This window comes from Aythya fuligula, chromosome 9 (genome assembly GCF_009819795.1).
Source record: "Aythya fuligula isolate bAytFul2 chromosome 9, bAytFul2.pri, whole genome shotgun sequence".
NCBI lineage: Eukaryota > Metazoa > Chordata > Aves > Anseriformes > Anatidae > Aythya > Aythya fuligula.
Window position 1 is genome coordinate 12,591,372 of NC_045567.1, and position 25,918 is coordinate 12,617,289.

The 25,918-nt window shown below is 42.1% G+C and overlaps 1 protein-coding gene across 2 annotated transcripts; it reads left to right on the forward strand.

Annotated features, from left to right (window-relative positions):
• The first annotated feature begins 3,937 nt into the window (after positions 1-3,937).
• KLHL24 (kelch like family member 24) lies at positions 3,938-25,431 on the forward strand. Of its 2 annotated transcripts, none has more exons than XM_032193762.1 (8): positions 3,938-4,017; positions 5,451-5,565; positions 9,028-10,015; positions 15,057-15,241; positions 16,236-16,354; positions 17,377-17,565; positions 17,987-18,175; positions 19,367-25,431. In XM_032193762.1, exons 3-8 carry the CDS (start codon positions 9,096-9,098, stop codon positions 19,565-19,567), a joined length of 1,803 nt encoding a protein of 600 aa, XP_032049653.1. In that variant the 5' UTR covers positions 3,938-4,017; positions 5,451-5,565; positions 9,028-9,095; the 3' UTR covers positions 19,568-25,431. The 2 variants fall into 2 exon arrangements, with proteins under 2 accessions (XP_032049653.1, XP_032049654.1); XM_032193763.1 differs by lacking the exon at positions 3,938-4,017 and adding an exon at positions 4,784-4,977.
• Positions 25,432-25,918: the final 487 nt, after the last annotated feature.

The window sequence follows — 25,918 nt, forward strand, 5'->3', positions numbered from 1 at the left end:
TCGTTCTTTTCAGCTTTGGAATTCCACTCCCAGTCTTCTCCCATGCTTGGGAGATGGGAGATACTGGGTGGAAAAGTAGACACTTCCTCTCTGCATGGGAGGACTATTCCCATGGACCTTGTTTTGAGGCTTGTGCAGTGGCGAAAGGCTGCTGGGATGAGCAGGAAGAGCAGGATTTGCATGGGCTTGGAGCCTGGGCTGCCCAGTGAGGACTGGCATGCAGAGGGGGATGCGCAGTGCTGATGGCAGGGCTGAACTGGTAAATGCGTCGCCGATGTTTTGCCAAGTGGCTCTCGTCCTTCATTGCAGTATGTGCTGCCTGTTGGCCCTTCTCTGCTGCATTCAGCTGCTGAGCATGTGGGTGGTGGGACTGCACCCCAGCCCCAGCCCTGAGTGCTGCATGTGGCCATGGAGGATGTCCCATTCTGCTCCTTGGGACACGGCCTGCGCTCATCCTGCCAATTTGGCATGAGATGGTGTTACCTGGTGCAGCTGCTGTCTTAAACAGGTGATGGGAGGAGAGGCTGACAGTGAGCAGTCCTGGAAAGCCTCCTTCCACACAGAAATGCAGGTACCTGCTGGTTATCCACAGCAGTCAGTGGGACCTATGGAATCCACAGAGATTTGGGCAGGATGATGGTTAAAGGCTATTCACAGTCAAAGGAAAGAATTTAGCAAGGTTTGTTGTATTCCCTGTACTCCTTTGAGAGGACTTTTATCACAGGAAGAGACTGCTGTCCCCTTATCCTCATCAAAATCCAGCCTCTCTTTCAATGCTGTTTCCTTCATTTTCACATACTGCAACTTAGTCAGCCCTTTTTCCTGGCATACTCAAAAAGTAAATTCCTCAACAGTTACTGAACTCACTCTTTTGCTCACAAATTGCTGTTAATGTCACCTTTCCTTTTGCTCAGTGCTGACTGCCTGTAATCTTGCTGAATGGCTGCTGTTGCTACTTTTAGGTTTTGTGCCAGCTTGCGTCAGGACGTACAGGGATGTCGTCACTTCACACACCTTTCGTTTCAAAGCTTTCTGTCCACTAAAACTACTAGCAACACGAGAAGCTATTCTTCCTGGAGCTGAGAGGTGTTCACTTCGTTGTGTTGCACAGCTCTTCGGGACATTCCTGCCTTTGCTTAGGCAGGGTCAGTCATTACCTGCCTGCGTTCTCTACCTTCAACTCTGTCTCTTCTCACTCTCTTCTTGCTCTGATGCAATCCCTGTGTTGCACTGAGGCTTTTCAGTGCTGCTCACTTACCAGGTGGTCTCTGTTGCTCTCTGTTCTCCCTGCTGAGCAATCAGTGCAAGGGGTTTGGTGTTCAGTTGTCACCTCACTGCATGTTCTCCTCCAGCTTCCTGCACTCAGCTTGTGGTGGCTACGGCTCGCCTTCATCTCTTCCTTCCTTCAGCTCAGAGACCTTCCTTGAACTGTTTAGGGTAGGTGTCCATTAGCAGTCAATAGCTACTAAAAGAAACCATGGATTGTCCTTGGGTTTTGTTTTCTGTGTGTACAAACTACCTGAGGACCATTGGGGTTCGCTAAATTTTAGAAAAGCCTGATAAGGAGTTCAGACGCTCCCCACAACAGAGGAAAATTCTCAGGACCATACTGGCACAGGACTTCTTAAAATAGTTAACGTCTTCATCCGGAGGAATGCACTGACCCGTTTAGGTGGCGCACTGACTGCATTGTTGAAATGTGTGTGAAAAGTGCCTGACGGCGGTGGTATTCAAATACAACACCGCCAGAAAAACACATGAACAGCACTGGATGCGTGCCAGAATGTGCAAGTAGGCTTCTAATTTTAGTGTAGAGCTTTCCAATGGCCAGCTGTAGATACCTCAAAATCTCCAAAATCCCTGACCTCCTCTGAAAATATTGGCCTAAATGCTTTACAAGTCATTTACATTGTTAAAAAAGTATTAACAAAGCTTTATAGAAATGAGTAATCTTTAATAATTGGCTTCATCTTCTCACGCAGCACACAACTGCTTATTTTGAGAGAAATGCTCAGCGCAGCTTGAAAAACAACAACCAATGCCCCTGCTAGCAGAGGAATGAAGACCAATAGGATGTCATAGCAACTCAGCTATCCCTAATTTCGGTGACGTTGGCTTTCAGAACTGGAAGTGCCTGGATGTGACTGCATGCATACATGTGCACATTATGAAACAATTGATTGCTCAATGAGCATTTTTAATTAATATTTTCATTTTAAATGCCCCATTTACCCTCTTCACACAAGGTATTTTTGCCACGTGCAGCTTTGATTGGAGTAAACACACTCCCTGCAGATAGCTCCTTCAAGCTGACTCACTGATATCTTTTTTTTTTCCTTCCCACGACTCATCCTTTAATCCCTCTTCTGTTTTCTGAAGTGATCTGTACACAGTCGTAACAACCCCAGGAGTTAAAGAATCAGAGGACTAGGGCAGACAAAAGGATGTATCAGGTAAAAAGTTCTGTGAGGTAAAAATATTCTTCTTAGTCCATGTACTTTTTGGACTTAATATCTTTGTAATAAGTAACGCTTCAGGTTACTAATTTCTCTATCCTCAGTATGTGAAAAAAGTTATTGTAATGCAAATGTACTAAACAAGGTGAACTGTCTGTTGATTTTGTTTGCTGTTTAGTTTGGGGTCGTTCTTGCAGCAAATGAAAAAATTGACTGAACTGTCTCAGCTATAATTAAACGTGCTAAGCAGTTCTGAGCTTTAGCGCAGCCAGAAAATGGTTGAAGGCTTCATTATTTTTAAAGATCTTAGTGAAAACGATTTACATGCCAGAATCAATTGATATCTTCAGTCTATTTTCAGAAACTTAGCTTCTTAATTAGGGATTTTAATTCTGCTTTGCAAAGCTCCAATTTGCCCAACTAGGGGGAAAAGCGGAGCTTATGCAGCCTATGAAAATCTGAGGCTGGTTTGCTCCAGTGCGGATCAACCCGGGAACCCCAAGTACGTTCTGCTCCTCCAGGTGATTTCCCCAGTGGAGGAGCTCTGTCAGGCAACACAAAGACACAACACGGCGTGCACTCCTGGTGGAGGGTGAAGGCAGGAACTGGCAGGGCTGGCCTGTGGTAAAGGTACATTGTGCTTGTGATTGATGCCCAGAATTCAGGAGAGCGAAGAAGGTGGCACCTAACAGATGCCACATTTCTTCCTTTCCCTCAGCCAGAAGTGGCAGTACGGAGAGGGCGTCCTTCTAGGAAGCCAAACGCAGCGTTACCTGCCGGCATTGGCTCCGCAGGGTTGCATAAGGCTCATTTAGTGCCCGGTAATGAACTTAATTTAAGCATGCACGTCCCTGCCCTCGCTTTCTTACTCCGTGCCGCGGACTTGCGAGTTTGCTTATGCTAAAGGGCAGAGCAAAAATAAATTTCCATACTCCCAGGCATGTTCCATCGGCCTGTGCCGGAGCGCGGGCCGCTGTCCAAATAGTTTGGCTATGAAGTGCGCTCGGGCTGCGGGACAGGCTGCGACCTGCCCTTGAAGCGGTGGCACGGGGTCCGGCTTCCCTGCCTGCAGCCCCCCGCCCTCACACCACCCTGGGCGCTGTGCGGTGCCCGGGAGGGGGGCGAGGGGCTTTGCCATTGGGGAGCGTGAAATACGGGTCGGGCAGGGCTGGGGCTCGGGCAGGGCCCCTGCTTGGTGCTTGGTGTGTACCAGGGGTGCTCGGGGGGTGCCCGGGGGGAGCCCAGCACAGGGCTTTGCGGGGCCGGGGCCGGGGCCGTGCAGTGCCCCCCCACCCTCACGGGACTACAACTCCCAGAGCCGCCCGCGGGTCACGTGGTGCCGCCCGCCGGTCACGTGCCCCGCCAGCCCCTTTGTTTTGAGCGGCGCTGGCAGCACGACCGGCGGCGGCCGCGGGGAGAGGCCCGCACGGCTCCGCTCCGCTCCTGCACCGCACCTGCACCGCACCTGCACCGCACCGAGCGCCCGGCTCCGAGCCTCGCGGCAACACCGGCACCGGCAGCAGCACCGCGGGGCGCGGCCCGGCGAAGCCCCTGCTCGGCTGTGAGTGCGGGGCGGTTGGCAGCTGGCAGCGCCGGGCTCCCGGTAGCTGCGGGGTGGGCACCGGGCGCTGCGCTGCGCTGAGGCGGGGGCGGACGGGGGGCGGCGCGGCGCGGCCCGTTAGGCACGGGGCGGCGGTGGCACGGCGTCACGGCGGCGGAGAGACGGTGCCGTGCCGGATGCCGTGTGTATGTGTGTTGGGGGGGATGTCTCGGCCCCCACGCGGGGCCCGGGCGGCGGAGAGCGGGGCCGGGCGCTCCCGGACCCCCCCCCGGTGCCCCCCGGTGCCCGCGGCCGTTCCGCCGCTGCCGCCTCCCCGCGCCCCCCGGACGGCGGGGAGGGGGGGGGAGCCCCCGCGGGCGCTGATTGGTCGGGCGGGCGGGGGGAGGCGGGGCCGCGGCGCGGAGCTGGGCGCGGATTGGTCGGGGCGCGGGGGGGCCGTCGCTGGGGCGGCCCGGGGTGAAGGTGAGCTGGAGGGCGCGCGTGCGCGCGGCGGCTGGGGGCGAGGGGAGCGGGCGGCGGCGGCGCGCATGCGCCTGTGGGGGGGGGGGGGGGGGGGCGCCGCCATTTTGTGCTCGGGTCGGCGCCGCCCGTGAGGGAGCGGGGATGGTGGTGGCCTGCCCCTCGTTTACCCCGCTCATTTACCAAAAACTTACCTAAAATCTGCACCTGATAAAGGTGTTCTGACTTTCTTGCCTTTTTTTTTTTTTTTTTTTTTTTTTTTTTTTTCCTGTGCTTGTGGCTTTTTTGGACTTAATTAATCATAGTCTCATGTCCAAATCAGTTCCTGTTTTTGCCTGATGATTTTTGAGGACACTTAAGCTTTTTATGTGTCATGACCTTGTTTATTACTGAATCTCGGCATTCGGAATATTTTTTTACCCATAGTAGTGACTTACATTGTAGTAGAAGACTTGAGTGTCATCCAAGCACTAAATTTCTCCTGCAAAACAATAAATAATGGTAAAAAATGAGTCCCGTAAAACCAGTGTCTTTCTTTATATACATCACAGAGAAGGAAAAAGAAATGCTGTGTTTACTGGAGGGAAAGCTTATGCTTTTTTCTGTCTTTTTTTTTTTTTTTTTTTTTTTTTAAGAACTTTCAGCACATGTGGGTTTAGCAGCGTGTTGCAGTGGATAACAGTCCCTGACTGGTGTCCGTGGTGTCCGTACACCTGAGACGAGGCACGCGTGCAGGTCGAGCTGTTTGAAGCTGTTAGCCAGAGCTGCACTGGAGTTACTGGGATTTGGGATGGAGAGGGGAGAAAACTTCATTTTCTGACTTCAGTTGTGTTACCTCAGGGGAGCTGTTAAAAATACCGTGCCAGGTAGCAGCAGGCGTGATGTTCTGTGGCAGTGCTGGGGCCTGGGGACAGTCCTTGCCCTTCCCTGGGGCAGCCACGTGTACCCAATACCTCCTTTTTCTCCCCAAACAGATGGTTGCCGGTCCTGCCATGCCACACAAGCACCAGCGTTGACCTGAGAGAACAGCGGGTGCCAGCACTGTGGTGGAAGCCACCTCCCCTGGCAGCAGCAGAGGCTCAGCTTCAGGTACTCTGAAACTGCACCCTTAGGGCGAGCTTTGAGGGAGAGCTCAGGCACGCCTGCTGACGAGCTGTTTGTCAGCAGCCTCGCCTCTGTGTGGGCTGCACACTTCTCCTGTTTCTCTCCGTCAGTTCTGCTTGTGAGCCCAATTGGCTCTGCGATAAAAAGCAAAACCGAATCAGCCAGCACGTGGTTAGCTGTTGACAGAGCTGTGGAGGAAAGGGGAGGGATAAAAAAACATGGGGGTGTTGCTGTGGGGGCAGGATGAGTTCAGAGTAACAAAGTAATTTGTACAGGAACAGTTTACTGATACAAGGTGTCAGGGCAAACATTGTGTGTACCTGGTTTACTGACCTCTGAATGACAGCTACCCTGAGGTTATTTCTGAGGAACCTCTTCTGTAGATAAGCCCACAAACAAGGTAGACCTTAAGGAAGTAGAAGAACTTTATCTTCAGTAAACCCAGCTTAGTCTAGAGATGTGTGTGCAGGTAATATTCATGTAAGAGCCATGTCGTTAAAGCATTTTTAAAACCTGTTGATGTAAGTGTAATTATTTTTTCCTTTCCATTTCTTTTGAATAGATAGCATTGATTTGTTTAAGGTTCTTTTTTGGTGCCCCTTACTCAGATAAGCAGCCCAATGCATTCTGTGTTTTTTAATATATCTTGTAATAATTTCCAATAGTTGCCTTTAGGGATTTTTTTCTGCTTTGTCTAAACTTACTGTAGAGATCTCACTATGAAAGTTACCCAAAAAATGCTTTCTAATGCAGAGTCTGCAGGCATGTGCACCTTTGTATACACTGAAGATGCAGCCAGGTATGTCTTTTGTCCCCCTTTGTGTGTCAGACAGCTCAGCATCAGGCATTCCCCTCTTCTCTGCCAGCTATGAGACTGAAAGATGGGGCAGGCAGCTGGAAGTAGTGGCATTTTAAGACTGCCAGAGCAAGATTTGCAAGAAAACTGAACTGTAGGCATGTCTGATGGAGCTGAACATGTGGTAGTGTTATAGTCTTACATAATTACTTAGTTTAAGCAAACCAACAGAAGTAATTAACTGGGTAGAAATCGAATCCTAGTATATTCAAAACCAGTCCTTTCTGTAGTGGAATATAACTCTTCCATTCTGGTCTCTTATCCATGATGATGTGGTATTTATCCCCGGCTTAATTTTTGCTCTATGGATTTTTTGGTCTCTCATCTCTTTAACCCATTATGGCATTTAAAAACAAACAGAACCACCATCATTTGCTGACCAATTTCGTCTTATTCCAAGTTCCCAGCATAAAGGTGATGTTGCTTCTTCCAGTGAGCAGTCTTTACCCAGAGGCTTTATTTCTGTTTGTAGTGATTGCGTTATACAGTTCTTTTAAGACTTTTAACTGCTCACATAATTGATTTTTGAACATGTTTTTTTCCCCCTCTCATGCAATATGCCAGTGTCTTGTTTCCGATTCCAGGCTAGCTTTGCTTTGGAAAAGCTCCATTAACTTCAGTGAAATTCTGGCTTAAAACTGTGACACCAGAATCAAGCCTTTAGTGTTTGTTTTCATAGGTCTGTTTCCCTTTTCTACTGCTGGTGCTTTGTTTCTGCCCTCTTTCTCACTCTGAGTAGCGTGGAGTTAACTGCAGATTGAGCCCTGTGTAAGGGTTAGGGTGTTAACAACAGAGCCGTTGAGAGGGTGGCTGCAGCAGTGGTGGTTGTTGTTCTCGGTTTTTATGTGGCCTGCGTCATTATGGGGTAGAACAGTTGTGAAATATCTTGGATAGAGTATCTGTTGCAGATCAGGCTGTGGAATTATGCCTTGTTAACTGATTGCCTCAGAGATCTTACTAGATATGCTCATCACAACAGTGTTTTTCAGACAGTGAAGTGACACTTGATCTCATTTTAATTCAAGTTAAAGGAAGTATTTTGTAGAATAAATGAGTCGTACCAAGAATCTGCTGCGTAAATATGTGTGAGGAATTCTTTATGGAAAATGAGAATTCAGAAACATCTTTTCTCAACAAGTAGATGTATAGCATGTATTCTTGGTCTTTATAAAGACAGTATCTTTTAAAGGTGCTGTGGGTTTTTTTGTTTGTTTTTTAAGGAACAATGCCTTCTTTTTTTGGGTATTCTATATTAAGCGATGGTGCAGCCAGATTTGGATTGGGTAATTGCAGCTCTGAAAGACACTGGCATGTCAGGAAATGAAAATTAGTTAGGTGCTAATGTTTACTGGCTGTAAGTGGGGAATGAGGGAAACTGAACATAACCTCTTGGATTATTTAGGGAATAAATACTTCTGTAAGTTTTAAAATAATTCAGCATATGTCTTTCTAGACTTGGAAGTGCGTTTGGAGTGGCATCTGTGTCAGCCCCATGTGGGCGTTCTGCCCAGCTTCTTGCTGCCTCAGTATATTTTGGTGGGCAGTCATCGAGTTCATTTTAAAGTTCAGGAGAGGCAAAGAGCCCTGTTGCTGCTTGATTGGTTGATCATGTTCCGTCTAATATGCAGTATCTGCAGAATCAGCTGCATTTTCTTTATCTGAAAACTTGAGATTTGGCATTTACTAACACAGTATTTTTGCAACTTCAGTGCTCTGATAGTATTACTGTGTGTTTGTGTGCTGGGGGAAGTTGTACACCATGTTCTTGAAACTGGAAGGTGAGCAGAAATGTTGCTAGTAATTTTTTGCTAGTTGTACTTTGGAAAACAGAAAATCTGCCTTTACTCAGTAAATTCCCTTTGGTGCCAAGTTTCAGTATTTATTTATGCAAGTAAATTTAATCCTTTCTCCATTCTGTTTTGCACATTAGTGGTTTACACTCATAATTGATTAAATCTTATCAGTGAACTGACTTCTAGGTGTAGGGAATAAAAACGTAAAAACAGTTCTTACAGTCCAAGTTGTTCATTGAGGTAACTGAAAGTTGTTAAACACTAGTGTCATAAAGCTGTGTTATGATCAACATAAATCACTCCTTTATTTTCATTATTATCTCAACTGAATTTTTATGTTGCAAATTTCATTCTTCTTTTTTTCACCTTTTGATAGTGTTAAGTGGAGGCTCCAGCTGAAATGAGGATTACACTGAAAGAATGAGAAAAGCCCAAGCTCTGAGTCTTTATCCAGGAAGGCCCTTGGTTTCTGTCAGTAAAGTGATTTGCCAGAGCTGAGGCCTCACTTTATTTATCTTGAATGCTAAGGCAATGCCTGCGGTGCTGGGACAGACAGAATTTGTCATCAATAATGCCTGTGCGTAATATACGTACACTGCATAGGGTATGGTGTGTATTTAACACAAAACAGATGATGCTGCATTGCCCTGCACAAGGTCATTTGCCCTGTAATACTCTGTCACCTCTAGAAAAGGTCAAAACTTGTGCCAATTATTAGAGTGACCAAACAAGTGTCTTGTCTAATTATTGTGATGTAGAATATACCGAACTGAATACTGAAGTGTTTTAATTTTTCAGACCGTAGCACTGCAAAGGAGAAACTCAGACAACTTTTCTCAATGACTCTATAGCCAACTAATGTAACAATGGTACTAATATTGGGACGCAGACTGAATAGAGAGGATAGTGGGATACGAGATTCCCCTGCAACCAAGCGGAAAGTTTTTGAAATGGACCCAAAATCGTTGTCAGGCCCTGAGTTTTTTGACTTCTCCTCGGGATCATCGCATGCTGAAAGCATTCTCCAGATCTTCAATGAATTCCGAGACAGCCGGTTGTTCACAGATGTCATTATCTGTGTGGAAGGACGGGAGTTTCCCTGCCATCGAGCAGTTCTCTCAGCCTGCAGCAGCTACTTCAGAGCGATGTTTTGCAACGATCATAGAGAAAGCAGAGAGATGTTGGTGGAGATCAACGGCATTTTAGCCGAAGCCATGGATTGCTTTCTGCAGTATGTGTACACTGGCAAGGTGAAAATCACCACAGAGAACGTGCAGTATCTCTTTGAAACATCCAGCCTCTTTCAGATTAGTGTTTTACGTGATGCCTGTGCCAAGTTCCTGGAGGAGCAGCTGGATCCCTGTAACTGCCTGGGAATCCAGCGCTTTGCCGATACGCACTCGCTCAAGACACTGTTCACCAAGTGCAGGAACTTCGCGCTGCAGACATTTGAAGACGTGTCCCAGCATGAAGAGTTCCTTGAGCTGGGGAAAGATGAGCTTATTGATTACATTTGCAGTGATGAACTGGTGATCACTAAGGAAGAGATGGTGTTTGAGGCTGTCATGCGCTGGGTGTACCGGGCAGTTGAGTTGCGAAGACCAGTGTTGCATGAGCTGCTGACACATGTCAGGCTCCCACTACTACACCCAAACTACTTTGTTCAGACTGTAGAGGTGGACCAGCTGATTCAGAACTCCCCAGAGTGCTATCAGCTGCTGCACGAAGCCCGGCGGTACCATATCCTTGGAAATGAGATGATGTCTCCCAGGACTAGGCCACGCAGGTGAGGAAATAATTTTTTTGACTTCTTCCTGTAATAGGAGGAGAAGGTTTGATGTACAGATGTTTGGTATACACTCCCAGAACAAAAATATTTTTCAGACAATTTTATTCTCTGTTCTGGAGCACTACAGTTACACCTGTGTACTTCCCCACAACACATGAAGCCCACACATGTCTACAAAATAGAAATAAAGGAGGTTTTTTGCATAGATCGTTCCGTTGCTATGGAGTAAATGACCACTTGGGTAAGTTCAGCTATTTGACCTTGTAAGTAAAATATTTTCTGAAGGTTAATGTTTGCTGGCTGACATCTTATTTCATACAGTGGTAACATCTTGAAAACAGCTTACTATGCTGTAGCAAGTAAACAATTCCATTTCCCAACCTTCTTTCTTTTTATAACAGTTAAGTGCACAGTGTGCCAAAAAGGATATGGATGAGGATATGTATACAGAACACGTTGCATTGCAGAATGCTTTACGAATGGAGTAGTATAAAAAGTTGCAGTAGACAACAGAACAACAGGTTCTGAACAATAAAGAAACCGTATCTTTCATTTTTAAAGAATTACAAAACAGTTCCTGAAATACTTCATACTTATTCCATGACATTTGAATAATCCAGTATTACTGCTCCTTAATAATGTGTCACAAAAATGCAAATGGTGACTGAATTTGCAAGAGGAAGACCATACCTGGCATTTATGGTCAGTGGTGGCTATGATCCTCCCCCTGCCCCAAAGAGAACTTTCCCAGTAAGAGCTTTACCTCTGCCTGGTAGTTGACATGACAGTTTGTTAACTCCAGCTGATTTAAATTGCAGTTTTAAAATCATGTGCTGTGCTGAGGTGATGCAATGCTCTAGTCTGGACAAACAGTTAGATTGTGTTAGGAGTTACTCCTCTTTGTTTATTCTTATTCTTAGTCATACGTGGTTGCTGTGCGGTGACTGTGCAGGAAACCTTAATTTTTTTGGCATGTGTTACAGGCCTTCCTATAGGGCAAAAGACATTTGGAAACCATTTGTCCCATTAGTGGCTTTCCAGTCTTGAATCCTGCTGTGAGAGAAGAAATTCCTCTTAAACTCCTTGCAGCCCTGCTGTCTGGCTTTCAAAGCTGTACAGTGCCATGGAGGGTCGAGGCTTTTGGTTTACTGCAGTTTGGAAACTGGCGAAGGCAAGTCTCAGAAGCCTTCCCTGAGCTTGGACCTGCGGGGGGAGCTGTGGTGATCTGAGAGCTTAGACCAAAGACCTTGTTTTGTGAATTGGAGAGAGGGCTGCATCTTCTGGTATTTGGTGTGGTGTTTGTAAGTTTATTATTCACTTTGATAAACAACAAAGCACCTTTGCTTAGACCCAAAACCTTTCTCAGAGTGCATGGTACCTGGGGTTCTGAATAGACTCACCATGGCATTCCCATTTGTAAATTCAATTCCTTGTCTAATGCAGGTGATCTTGGGGTGGGTGTCTGTGTTTTCACTGCTGGACTTAATAAGTCCTGCTGAATTTGAGTAGGCAGGAATGAGAGAAGTAATTTACAAAGAGAAGCTGGCTGGCCTCCCAGCAGGATTTTTTCCCCCTTTTCTATATTACATTCATGAAATAGTTCTTTGTCGTTTGTTTCTGTTGCCTATTTGTTTTGGTTGCCTATAGCAAAAAGAGGTCTTGTTGTAAAACAGTTACCAGGTCCCACTTTGCTGATGTTCTCATCACACCTTTTCTGGGTGTTTCTTGTGATTTTAGGGAGGAAAGGACACTGGGAAGGTTTTTTCTTTCTTGACTTCCTCTAAATATTTTTTAAATATATGAACCCTTTCTAAAATGAAACTGCAGGATCAGAAGCTTCCAAACCAATGCTTTTACTGAAACTTACAGAAATCGTGATTCCTTGTATGTGTATATATGCAATTATGGGTAGAGTGGGTTCTACATGTTTCTTTTTAGGAGAACAGTGTAGATTGCATTTCTTGGTTAACTTTCTTTTTTTTTTTAAGCTACTAAAGAGTTAATCTGAAGTAAACAGAAGTTTAAAATACGGGGTAATCTGCTCACTCTTTTAATGTTGTATGCCACTAGCCATTGTTGACAAACACACAAGGTCTTTCTGAAGTTCTTTCCAGTTACATTTATGCAATGACAGTGACATCTTGAGGTTGTCTCACTCCTTTCAAGTCTTTCTTGTCCCCTGCTGGCTGTGCTGTACAGCAAATCTCCAAGCCAAGGTGAAGCAGTGAGCAACAATGATTTTCCATATACAAAACAAAGCACGCTTTTACATCTGCATGGCTCAAATTATCTTCAGATTTTCACATATCCGTGAGTTCTTTAATCACACAGCTCCTTTAAAGATGTCTGATGGTGTGAATGTTCACTTTAACAGGTTAGGTGTTACTACTTTTATACATCTCAACACATTCTTTTTGGCTTTTAGTAAAGTTTTAATGTAATTCCTTACTTTTTCTCCCAAGGAGGTGACTTTATTTCACTGCACATTTGTCATCCCATTTGCTACACAAGTGAATTAACAGGAGAAAATGTAACTTAAAAACCTTGTAACTTATCTCCTGAGCTTAAAGTGTTTTCGAATGGAATCTCTTCAAATTACTGAAAGTTCTTCATTCCAGCTAACACAGTGATGGTTTGCATTGTCACCTAGGCTAAAAGTCTGCATACAGCAGACAAAAATACAGGAAACCTCTTTTTGTAATGTCCTGGATTATGATATTCTGTTATCTGTCTTCCACTCTTCCATTATCTGACCTCTAAGTAACCACAGGGTCTCTCCTGGAATCTCCTAAGTGCCTGTTTTAGCTCACCTCCGGTACTCTGCTCTCACTGTTACCTTTGAGTGCTACAAGGAGGGCTTCTTGTACTGCTGGCTGAGATCATGTCTTCTCTGGGAATGGCAGCTTCTAGTCTGTGTTCATCTACAGCATTAGTTCTTTTCTGGCATTAGATGTTGCCTGTATGTTCTTTGTGTGTATTCCCCCCTTCTGCTTTTTTAATTGATGTGTCCTCTGTCACCTGCTAGAGGGCTTTTGATCTAACTTTAAAACCTCTGCAGTACAAGGCTCCTTTAAGAAGTAACAGAGAAAAATTTTACTTTTTTTTTAACTGAAGTAATTATATGGCTATGTAGGTAATAAAATTTTGAGAAAACACTATTTCTGTGGATTTAAAATATTCTACTGAACTAATATTTCCTTTAAAGAGCAAAACTCTCATTGCAATTCATAAAGAGCCCTATCCAATCCAGGTTTTTTCATTTAATTTTAAAATAAAGATTGCTAGTCCAGCACAGTAAGCTTTTCATTAAGTCAAAGCCTTGGTTCTAGTCTAAAAAGCAATCAACGAACAAACATCTTCTGTATGTGCAGTTAGTTGATATGTTTGGGCTTGCCTCTAGGCAAATTGAGACAAATATCTTGCTCTTGAGAAAGCTCTTTTCTTTTTCTGGGTAATGCTTTGCTGGCACAGAAAGTTCCCCTCCCTTAATCTTTGAGAGATTCTTTTCAGAGTCGTTCCTCTTAAAAACAATAACAGTAAATACATAGAAACCAGGAACCTGTGTCGCTTCAAAGCTGAGCAGCTGAAGAGAGTGTTTCTTCTGACTAGTTCAGGTGCGTAAGTGTGCTTCCTCTGTTACAGATCTCCACTGCATAATCTTATAGTGCATTTTCATTTATTGTTTTTATGTAAAATATTTGGAGAAGAAAGTGAAATGTATCTTGTGATGTGTGGTGACAAGGAAAGTAAGAGCTAGTTTTGTTCTTGATGCTTCAAAATGGGGAAAATGTCATTGGGTTTTATAAGCTAGCATGTGTGTAAGTCCACATAATAGGAAATTTGGATACAGATCATGAGATTTATCTCAAATACAATCAAAAGGAGATTTTTTGAGAGAAGACTGCAGTTTGCAGCAACGATACAAATGAGTTCTCTATTCATTTGGATATCAAAGTTAAAAAGATCAAAGTTAAAAGAAAACACAGGACAACAAAAAGGCTTACTAAAAATCAAGTCAGTGTTGCATTGTTATACTTGGTTAGTAGACGACAGTCCTTGAAATAACTATCAGCACAGAATTCTTTAAAAAAAAAAAAAAAACTTGAAAAGAGTAGATTTTGAGAAATGCTAATAACTTATAGGTTTTAACAATTAAATTGAGTCGTCATTTGATTTGTATGTAAAAGATGTTTGGTACATCCAAATGTGGATTAAAATACAATGAGTTTCTATTACTGTGAACATGGAATATGTATAATGCAGAAGGATCAGGCTAGTTGGAGAAAAAGAGCATGAAACAGAATTTAAAAAGCTTATTTGTATGTACTGCAGACTGTCTAATGCTAAACTTTTCACCAAGTTCTAGTGCTCATTTTAGGATTGAATTTTTGTTTTAGCATTCCTTAATGTCTCAGTCTGTCACTACACTTATTCTTCTATATTTGTGGTGCTTTTTTTTAAACTGCATTGTTTCTAGGATTTTTTTCTTTCCTCTTTATTTTGATGACTCTGCCTTCAGTTTTCCTTCTCCAGGAAATAACCTAAACATTTTAGAGGTGTTTCAAATTGTGTAATACTTGAACAATGTGAAGTGCTATAAATTTCATAACATTTGATGGGAATGGGGACTGGTTTCAGTGTGAAGAAGAGATAATTACAGTTCTGCAACAGATTACTCACCTAATTGTCTAAGACCTTGAACATTTTTCTGATATCTCTATGCACCCAAAATCTATTAGACTATGGGCTTCCTGTATTTTTAATTTTTGGGATTTCTTTACTATACTATTCTGCAGTGTGACTCCATGTATGCAAAAAAAAAAGTCTGTGTGCTAACATCTCATATAATGAGACAAGAGGAAGCAATGAAAACCTGTCATTGTTTGGGGGCGGAGTGGTTAGAGGAGAGGGATGGTATAGGAGCAAATAATAAGCTTTCTGGTTATTACTACTTAAGCAGTTTTTGTAGACAGTGCTGTTTGACTTTCATGTTCTAATAAATAACTAACATCTTAGTTTTCTGTTTTTGCTTTTTTAGATCAACTGGTTATTCAGAGGTGATAGTTGTTGTTGGAGGCTGTGAACGAGTTGGAGGCTTTAACCTGCCATATACCGAGTGCTACGATCCTGTAACAGGAGAGTGGAAGTCTCTGGCTAAACTTCCAGAGTTTACCAAGTCCGAGTATGCAGTGTGCGCCCTACGGAATGATATTCTTGTTTCAGGTGAATAATCATTTTGACTGTTTTGACTTCTAGCACCTGAGTTGGGGATATATTTATGCCAGCCTTTATGGCAAAATGAGCAATGTTTTAAGACACCTCTCATTCAGCCTTTTAGGAAGGGTAGATATTATGGTACAGCTGCTAATTTAGGTATTAAGTACCATATGTTAGTTTAACCAAAGAATCTGTCTCCCTTTTGTCATTTGAGCAAAACTTCCACAAAGAAAGTGGATGCATGGATCAAATAGAGGGTAGCAGCTAAGAATGTGTCATGAGGCATGAACCCTTAAGGTAACTGTTGGGAGTGTCTCATCCAGGTAGTGATACTGAAGGAAATCTGGGCAAAAAGCCATTAGATTATTTCTTGAGATTTGAATGCATTTTAGTATGATATCAGCATGTTATGGTTCGCAGAAGTAAAGTCACAGAATCATTCAGGTTGGGAAGAACCTCTAGAGCATCAAGTCCAGCCTTTAACCTAGTGCTGACAAGTCCACCACTAAGCCATGCTATTAAGTTCTACATCTACATGTTTCTTGAAGACCTCCGGGGATGGTGACCAGCCACTTCCCTGAGCAGCCTATCCCAGTGCTGCACAACCCTTTCAGTAGAGAAGTTTCTCCTAATATCTGATCTAAACCTCCCCTTGAGGCCGTTTCCCCTCAGCTTATCACTTGATGCTTGGGAGAAGAGCTCAATCCACACCTCACTACAACTTCGTTTCAGGTAATTGTAAAATACAGTAAGATCTCCCTGGGCTGCCTCTTCTCCAAGCCAAACAACCCCAGCTCCTTCAGCCACTCCTCATAAAATAGCTTACTGTATCTTTTTATTTTTTTTAAATCCACTGAAACTGACTTTTCCAATCAAGTATAAAGATCTGTATTGCTGAAACAGGATATAATTTTATTACACACTGTGGAGGGGCATGTTGGGAGTTGACCGTTCTCATTCAAGCATGAATTTATTCAGATTGACATATTTGTTTTTAAAGGCGGAAGAATCAATAGTCGGGATGTTTGGATTTATAACTCTCAGCTTAACATTTGGATCAGAGTTGCCTCCTTAAATAAAGGCAGATGGCGTCATAAAATGGCTGTGCTTCTTGGTAAAGTAAGAGAAGTATATTTATAATTTCTTTAGCTGTGATATTCTACATGTATAAGAAAATAGTGGAGAAAGACATACATGTACATATTTAGTTTTACCTTGTTGCACTCCCTATCAAATAACTTCATATTTTCAAATAAAATAATGCTTTAAATAACTGTACTCTTGATCAGTCATATGCTATCCATGGATATGAAAATCATGTTACTTGTCAACAGTTCTTTGATCTTTTCATTGAACTGTCTGATCTCCAAGAAGCAACTTCTTTGCAGGCAAACATATATCAGGATTTGTCCATTCCAAAAATGCTTTCAAAGTTTAATGGTTTATGTAGTTATTTAAAGCAGTACTGCTTTCTGTTACCCATTTCTGTGCTCTTTTATTTACTATTTTATACTAAAGTTAAATATTTTACTACGAGAAGATAGAAATTTTTACTGTATTTTAAAGGTATATATGCCTTTAAAAGCAACTGAATCCATTAATGAAACTTAGGGAAGGTGTGTGTGTGTGTTGCCCCTTGGAACATTTCTTTTTAGAAATGGAACAAGTGAAGGGAAGAAGGTAGACACATGATAACGAACTCTGCTTCTTAAATATGAGAGAAGCAACAGGAAAGAAAGGAGGCTTATGAACTGAGAACAAATATCTTTGTAAGCAAGGTAGGGGGGTGAAGAAGGAGAAAAGCAAAGATGTGCAGGTGGACTTTTTGCTGTTGCTGAATGTAATCTTTAACAAGTGAAATGCAGAGAAATGCCTTCTCTTCCAAGTGCCATTCAAGTAGCAAGCTTCTGTGTTTTATTATAATGCTACGCTTTGGATGTCTGTTTCTTCCATGTATGACTGAATGGAAACTCACCTGGGAGTTTTTAACTATTATAAAAAAATTGATAGGCCATATTTTTTATAATAGTACCCCTTCACTAACATAACAAATTAGGATTTCTGCAGCATTACATTAATTGAATATTTAAATGTGATAACTAATCTAATAATGAAATGATACTTTTCACCACTCTGCATAGGTATACGTTGTTGGAGGATATGATGGGCAAAACCGCCTCAGCAGCGTGGAGTGTTACGATTCATTTTCCAATCGATGGACAGAGGTGGCTCCCCTTAAAGAAGCTGTGAGCTCTCCAGCAGTCACGAGCTGCGTTGGCAAACTGTTTGTGATCGGGGGTGGTCCTGATGACAACACGTGCTCTGACAAGGTTGGTTAACTGGGTTTGTATCTTCTATCCACAGTAAAGGGAAATGCTGGTTTAAAAATACATCGTGCTGAGATCTGTTTTAATCAGTTTGAGTGGGGGATGGAATTACAGTATGAAAATGTAGTAGAAAACATTAACTAGTATGCTGTGACTTGGTCTCATTAGGGTGCTATTACTTGGTCTCTGTGATGGGTACTGTCACTGGCTTCACGCATTAAGTGAGCTGTGTGAATGTTTAAATCAAAGTGTTGGGAAAATGGTGTTAAATATAGTGCATATAAAGACATTATTGATATATGGACCTAAATTAATACTGACTTCATTCTGTTGCTGAGTTATTGAATCTCATTATAATCTCTGTGGGTCTTCCATGTCATAATTTCAATTAGACTTCTAATACCATGTGCCTGTTTGTTTTCAGGTTCAGTCTTATGATCCCGATACTAATTCTTGGTTGCTCCGTGCAACTATCCCTATTGCGAAAAGGTGCATTACAGCTGTGTCATTAAACAATCTGATCTATGTTGCTGGTGGTCTTACCAAGGCAATATACTGCTACGATCCGGTTGAAGACTACTGGATACATGTACAGAATACATTCAGCAGACAGGTAATAAACACTGAAAGGTTGTAGACGCCTGAAAAGTAATTTTTTCTTACATGAACATATTGACAGGAAATGAATAGAGACTTGTTTAGCCCTGGCAAAATTGCATCTCTGATTCTACTTCATCTATTTAATTCAAAACCACCCAGAAGAGAGTTTCTAAACTAGTAGTATTTCATCTGAATGTCAGTTAGCCAGCACTATCTGTTTGAGAGCAGTTACTGTTGGATGACACTATAACAGTATGATGGATAACATTTAAGTGTCTAGAAATTGATCTCTGTCAAGCTCTATTACAAGTTGTTTTTTTTAATTTAGATTGAAAATAGTAATTTCCTTTTAGTTGATTAAAGCCTTTCAATGCAACAAAAAGCATTGAAGGATGTGTTTACAGTGTGGGAAAAAAAATACTATTTAGCATGAAATATCTGACTTAAGCAGTGAGAGCTGTATCACTTCAATTTATGGAATACTTGGCTACACTTAAAAAAAAAAAAAAAGTGTCCCCTCAGTAGTACAGTGTGTGTGTGTTGAGTTTTCCCTATGTTCTTTAATATCTGCCAATCACCTCTGCTGTTCCTACCTTGACAAAGATGTTTTTTTTCTTTCCCTCTCTTTTCTATATTTTCTGCTCAGTTCTCTGTTTTACTGTTTTTAAGGAAAAAATAAAACTCTTAACTTTCTTGTCTCAAATATGACATAGTGTTGTCACCTCTTACTCATTCTTTCTTAGTCATGTTTTTATCTTATCCCCTGTTTACATCCCTCTTTATCTGTTACTCCTCCACGGTGCTTTTTTTTTTTTTTTTGCACCAATAGTACCTGCTGTGGTCCCTTTTCTGAAAACCTTTTGTTATCTTTCCCCTTTCATTATCTCACCTATTTAAATGGTCATCTCTGAGTATGATATTCAGCTGTATCCCACTGTATCCCTTGAGTGAGCTACATAAATTGAAGGCTTGGACCTGAAATAGCCCTTTCTGTAGGATTGTGTTGCTGCTTTCTCCAACTGCTGAGCTTTCTGCTCTTATTTTTTTTTTTTTTAGAAGGAAATAAAAAACAGTCTGCTTACAAATGGCAGTTACTATGCTATCCTTCAACTGGGGTAGACGTGCAGGAATTGAGATCTTGTTGTTGTTTTTTTTTTTTTTTTTTTTTCAATAATCATGTATTCACTTGTATATTTTGAAACAGGAGAATTGTGGCATGTCTGTGTGTAATGGAAAAATCTATATCCTTGGTGGAAGACGAGAAAATGGTGAAGCCACAGACACTATTCTTTGCTATGATCCTGCAACAGGCATTATCACAGGAGTAGCAGCTATGCCCAGGCCAGTATCATATCACGGCTGTGTGACGATACATAGATATAATGAAAAAGGCTTTAAACTGTAATTTTTTTTTTCTTGGGGGGGAGGAGGAAATGGCAGGATTGAATCCAGTGGTCTGCTGCAAGACGGGTTTTTAAATCCTGAAGTGGGAAAATGCCCTTTCCTAAGTGTCATGAAAATTGTATCCTGTGCCTTTAAAAAAAAAAAAAAAAGCAGGGGTTAATTTAAATTAAAACTAGTCTACAAATCTGTATAGTTACCAGAGTATGTTGTACTAGTGATCAGAGAGGTTGCCCTATGTGTGTTAAGTAGTTAAAATCCTGGAAGCTTTTTGGGAAAGTGCCTTCACAAGCAGTTGTGCCTGTGTCCTAAGAAGCAATACCTACAAGGTTTCAGGTTCTGCTAATTGAAAAAATATGTAGCAAATAAATTTTCAAAGTATCTAGTAATAATTACAGTTAAGAAAAAGCTTGTCTAATTACAATACATATGCAAAGCATTCTTACAAGCAGATTATTTGGCTTAACCAAATATCTTTTATTTAAGATCATGCATGATTTGGGATTTAAATAAAAAGGGGGGAGGGGGCGGTGGGATGATTTAAGCTACATAGGACAAATATTAGAATACTTGAGAAATGCTTTTCTCTGAAGGAGAACAGTGACATCTTGGTGGTTTTGTGAGCCACTGCAACATACTACAGTGCTGATTGCATACCTTAACACTATGGACCTTATTCATAGTGTTACTAAATGCTTGTCAGAAGTACAAGGCTACATGACATGAAAAACTAGCGACTACTGGGGTGCAGGTATGCATCTGTGAAGCAGATTTGGAATCCTGGTTTTTAACTTCCTGAATAATATGACTAAAGCCTGGAAGTTGCTGGGTTTGTTCTCTGCTCAATGTGAAGCATCTCTGAACTACTCAAGGAATAAAGGAAAGAACTCTCAATTCTACCGCTTTTCTGAATTGCATTATAAATTACCTGGTAGAAGAGGTAGGAACTCAGGTTGTACCCTACAGCTTACAAATTGGTCTTCCAGATCTGTCATCTGCAGAGATGGTGGAGTTACCCACCAAGTATTTTCTGGCCTTCCTTCAGACAATCACTCTAGCTCAATTTGACTACTGTATTATAAGCTGCTTGGCCACAGATGGAAGAGATTCTTGAAAGGTCCCTTATGTCACTAGAAAAAGAGCTGTGGAGCTGACCACATAGCCATATGAGGGTAACTCCCACAAAACATGTTTGGCTAATTTTGAAGCCTAGAAAGTGCCTGTATTTCAACCCGGATTTTTTTTGTAGTAAAGGTATTTCTTTAATCTTTAAAGTCCTCCTTATATTTGTGTACTCTGTCTCATAGTTCCAGTATAGTTATGCAACTGAGGCACAAATTCTTGAGAACTGAGATAGCACTTGAGAGTTGCAAAATGTATAGTACTTTCTATGTACCAGTTTGCTATTAATCACCAAAAAACTCAGGAACTCCGTTTCAAAGGAATTCTGAGGACAGCAGCCAGTAGTGAAATTGGTCAGTGCCAGGGCAGAGAAAAACGTAAGGCTCCTGCAGAAGCACCCTGGCCTCAGGGTTCTGGTCTACATGCTTGCTCAGGAGGGTGAAAACAAGCACCATCTCTGGAACGTCGTTTGTTCCACTGGACTCTCTTCACCATCTGTTTTCCCAGAGTATTTCTTCATGAGATGGAAATTCTGACCCTCAGTGAAGCTATGCCAAATTGGGAGTCGTCATTTTCAGTAACATATGGTCATGACTTTTAAAGAGCACTAGGAGCTGCACTTTTGTGATGCATTAACTTGTAACCTCAGGAAAGGACGAAAATAACAGTTATGGGCTGAATACCAAACGCTGCTTTGTATATGTTAAGAATATTGATAAAATCTCTGCATGTCAGTGATGTGATTAGGAAATGGGTCCCTGAGAACACATTCACAATGCCCAGAATAGGAAGCCATTTGGTAACGTAAGACTTAAATTTAATCCTTTTCTAAGTTTCTTGTGCCTGCTTGCCAAGTGTTACTTTGAAAAGGTTATTTCAGTACCTGTGAATAAGGTCCATCAATAGCAATAGTAATTGCCCAATTAATGATGTTATATACTAACACTGTATAGTTTGTGCTATTGTTGTAAATGACAATGTAAAAAATGATAGGAGCACTTCATTAGAGATGCGGTTTGAAAAGTATTCTCCCTTCCTTTGATTTCCTTCTTGTTTGTATTAAGATGTGTGATGTTGATTGTCATGCTAAACTGTTTTTAAACATTCTTGATTCAGTGTCATCTAATGTATAGGTATCTTTTAACCTGGTTATAATACTGCACTATGTAAATACAGCTTTTTCTGGTTTTGAAAATACAGCTATAAACTGAAATTTCTTAATTATGTACCGCTACCTATTTTTGAAAATGAAAGTGTTTAATGAACCAGTAAATGCAGAAATGTAAACAAGTTTTCCTCTACAGCTACAGTTCTTGAACCTGTACTCAGTGCTGAACAGTTAGGCGTGGAGTATTGCTGAAAGGGCAGTTACTCATACTATGATTTCCTCAAAACAAACAAACAAGTCTTTTGGTTTGAATCTGTAAGTAATTTTCACTTGTAACCTGCTCTATTTAGAACAGTATTTTTAGATTTACTAGAATTGAACAATTCAACTTTGGTTTAATGAAAATGTACTGCTTTCCTAGAAGGATGCTTTATTCAGGAAATTGCTTTCCTGAGTCACCTGTTCTCTGATGTATTTCATTTAGGTGTAGATGGATTCAAAGATTAAAACTCTGACTTCTCTAGCTGATTAGTTTGCGGTTGAGCAGTAAGTTGTGTTGTTTGCATGTTTCATTGTTTTCCTCTCAGCCAGGAGAGAAAACTTTGAATATCTTTCGGTATAATCAAGACTTTCATCATGCATTGTAACAGGTTGGCACCAAAGCAGGGCCACCTGCTTAAGATGTAATTTCAGCTTAATCATGCACAAGAAGAGGGGATCAGGTGTCTCCAAAGTCACACCTAGAACAAAAATCAAGAGTTGGCTAGTATCTCACTCCACTAAACAGATAAATGTTATGTGCTTCACTCTTAAAAAGAAACCAGAGTGAATTTTTCCTTCTCCATTTTGCTATCCACTACTTCCTGCTTGAAACTTCATGAGACATCCTTCTATTCTTAGCAGTATGATGTTAACTGAGAAGAAAGGTGATCTTGCCTTGTGGCCTGGCTTTGAGAAGGCTCTGTATGGAAAGCTTGAGTATTGTGTTGTAGCGTAGCCCATGGCCACCTGCTTCTGGACAGCCACTGCATCCCTTTGTCTCTCAGTTGTCAAGCATACAATGTTGCCTGATAATCATTTGGCTTAGCTGTAGGCTCCCCTCTTAGTACTGCCTAAAAAGGCATAACTTGTGGCATCTCTTCCATTTGTACTGCTAGACAGTTAATTTTACAGTATGGGCCTCATGTACATTTTGTCAATTAAGCTCTGTGCTTTCCAGGCTATAGCAGCAAGAATCCATAGTTGTTTGTTTTTAATTAATTACCCATGCAATTCTCATCAAAGGCTGCCCATTTCATGGGTATCTTTAATGCAAATGATGCTGATATGGGCCTTTATGATAATTCATTCAAGCTTTATAAATGAGGTTTTTACCACTGCAAGACTCAGAGGCCGCTGATGCGGGAACTGGAGGTGCTCACTTTGACAGGCTCACAGAGGAAGCTTTGATTACCTGTGCTTGATGGTCACTTTGCTTGAGAACAGGGGCACAGCTGGCTGCTCCAGCTTCTTCCTCAAATAGCTGAGCTTACCACCCTATTGTAGATGAATGCTCAATTTATTCTGTGTTTGTTTTATTTGATGGCCAAGGACAAGAGAAAGCAGCCTCACTCGCTTTCAGTTTCCCTCCCAAGCAAGGCACAGGGGTGTGCTGGAGCTGCACCTTGTGGTGGGTAGGTAGAGCTGTGAACTTGCTCCAGCTCCAAAGAGATCACAGAGAATCTTGAGGGGAGGATGACAGCAAGAGAAAACAAGGGATTGTGCATTTTCTGGGTTTGCTGAACCAAGACATTTAGGATGTTCAGCTTGCAATTACAGATGCTGAAACTCAGTTGGTAAAAAAAAAAAAAAAAATAATAATAATAATAAAATAAAAATATTTACCATTTATTGAGACTCCTAACTCAGATAAAGATGCATACTTGGTCAAGGGCTTCTAGAGGCAATGTTCAGGAAATGCAATGGTTCATTTCTCCTACTTGCCTAACTGGACAAGTATATCTTTTATTCCATGCCTGAAGATGGCAAAAGCCAATTCAAGAGCATTAAGATGTGATCACTGTGAGGCAACGTGAATGTTTTTGTCTGAATGTAGACCTGTGAATACAAGAAAGTACAAATAAAATGTTTCATTGTGCCTGGTTAAAAAATCTGATATATAAAGGTTCTATAAAGTAGAATCTTTTTCAGATGAGATTTTTATGCAAAGATTTGCAATCTGATTGGGGGCCAAACAGTGATTTTTTTATTTATGTATCTAGTATACAAGTTTCCACAAGTTCCATGATTTCATATGGCATTAATAAATATCCATCTCACTGTCGTTTAGTTTATCATGGTCATGTCAGCGCTGCGAGTGTTACCACAAAACAATAAGCAGCCTCATCCTGGCCCCAAACCAGATGCACCATGTCCTTGTGTCAGCTTCTCCATAACTAATGCTATGCATAAATTTGTTACTCAAAGTATATAGCCCTGATAAAATTACTAAGAACTGTACAGGAACTTTTTTCTACTGAAATGCTCCAGTCTGTACTCCTGTTTGTGTGCACATCCATGTGTGAATAGTTTCTTGATCGTTTTATGATAATACTGTTCTGAGTAAGGCATATAAAAAGGCCCTCTGTACAGCGTGTTGATAATGTAATTATGGCTTCCTTTGTGTCATTAGTTCCAAAGAAAATAGCGCGTTAATATTGAAAAATTATCTGTGCCTTGAATTCACTTATATTTTTATCTGTTGTGAAAAAGAGTTTGGATTATTCTTCTTGTTTATTAGGATCGGTCTTACTGTCTAGACTGTTGATGTCCTTCTAAAAGAAATAAATCATTTGGTAGAAGAACGGTTAAACCTGTTGTTTAGAATGCTTTCATTATTGCAGTGCTATGGCAGACTGAATCTAGGGAAATTTGTTTTTTTTTTTCTCTTTGCTGTTTTCAGCACTCCTTAGTGACAAGATTGGAGTTCAGTCTTTGACTTCCTGTCCTTAATATGTACAGTTCTCTGATGTTTCTGAACACGCTGACTTGTCAGTTGTGAGCGTCTTGTTCAATATACACCATACAAAGCAGTAATATGATGCAGCACGGCAATAAGCGAAATCAAGAGACTTGAATGTAATATACTATTACTAATTTCATCTATGTAAATGCTAGACCTATGCGGGTCGTTCCCTTTTTGGTGTACCTGTAGCACTTTGGATGAATAGGAACTACTTGGCCATGGAAAGAAAGTTTACCTCCTGAACTTTTATCCAGATGATATTTTTCTCTTCACTTGAAGTCATGCTTCGATTTGACTGAAGAAAACAGCAGTTCGTGTTTCTCCTTGCCAGTTTCTTTATTAACTGAAACGGGAAAGGTTTAAGCTCTGCTGGGAGCTGATCTCGCCTTCAAGGACGATCTGGTGCAGCACAGATGATGCCTGGAGAAGCGGCGCAGACGGCTCGGTGCAAGTCACGGCGTGTACATCCCCAGGTTGTGCTGACAGCAGGAGAGCGACTTTGTCATGTAGTGCAATCGCAATAACATTTACCTGTTACGTTTAAATGTATTTCTTGCATAATTCTTTGAAAGTTGTGTTGTATTTTTTTTTTTTTTAAGTTCAATGTACCTAATAAACATTTGCCTTTTGAATAGTTGGCTGTGCTTTATTTTAGATCTGAGATCCAGGGGGTGGCTTGGTGGTGTAGGGAGGAAATTCCTTCCTGTTTTCCTTAGGTCTTGTGTTGGATTCCCACACAAAGAGACTGCCAAGGGGCAGAGAAGTGACAAATGTAACAGGGCAGTTGGTGCTGGGTACCGGGAAGCCAAAAGGATGCGAAGGGGCTCTGAAGGCAAAAATGGCAGGCACTGAGGACGGAACGGCAGGTATGTGGCCGGGGAAGGAGCAGCACGGCTTGGCAGGAGCCTCGCACACCGATGGTTCCCCTGCACCTGGGCTGCTCCCGGCTCCTGCCGCTGTCCTGTGAGGGGAGGGAGCCGTGTGTGGGGGGGAACCGGGCGGGCTGTGCCCGGCCCCGCCCCGCCGCCGCTGTCCGCCTGCGCGGGCCCCGCCCCGGCGCTGAGGGGCCGCGCGGCGCTGCGCTCATGGCGGCGGCGGGGGCGCTGCAGGCGGCAGCGGGA

What these genes read in the sequence shown, in the direction of transcription:
- KLHL24 (XM_032193762.1), top strand. Translation starts at nt 9,096, where the DNA reads ATGGTACTAATATTGGGACGCAGACTGAATAGAGAGGATAGTGGGATA. An exon ending in TGGCTGTGCTTCTTGGTAAA is followed by an intron (nt 16,355 to 17,376) that starts GTAAGAGAAGTA and finishes CACTCTGCATAG; the next exon opens with GTATACGTTGTTGGAGGATA. An exon ending in AGAATACATTCAGCAGACAG is followed by an intron (nt 18,176 to 19,366) that starts GTAATAAACACT and finishes ATTTTGAAACAG; the next exon opens with GAGAATTGTGGCATGTCTGT.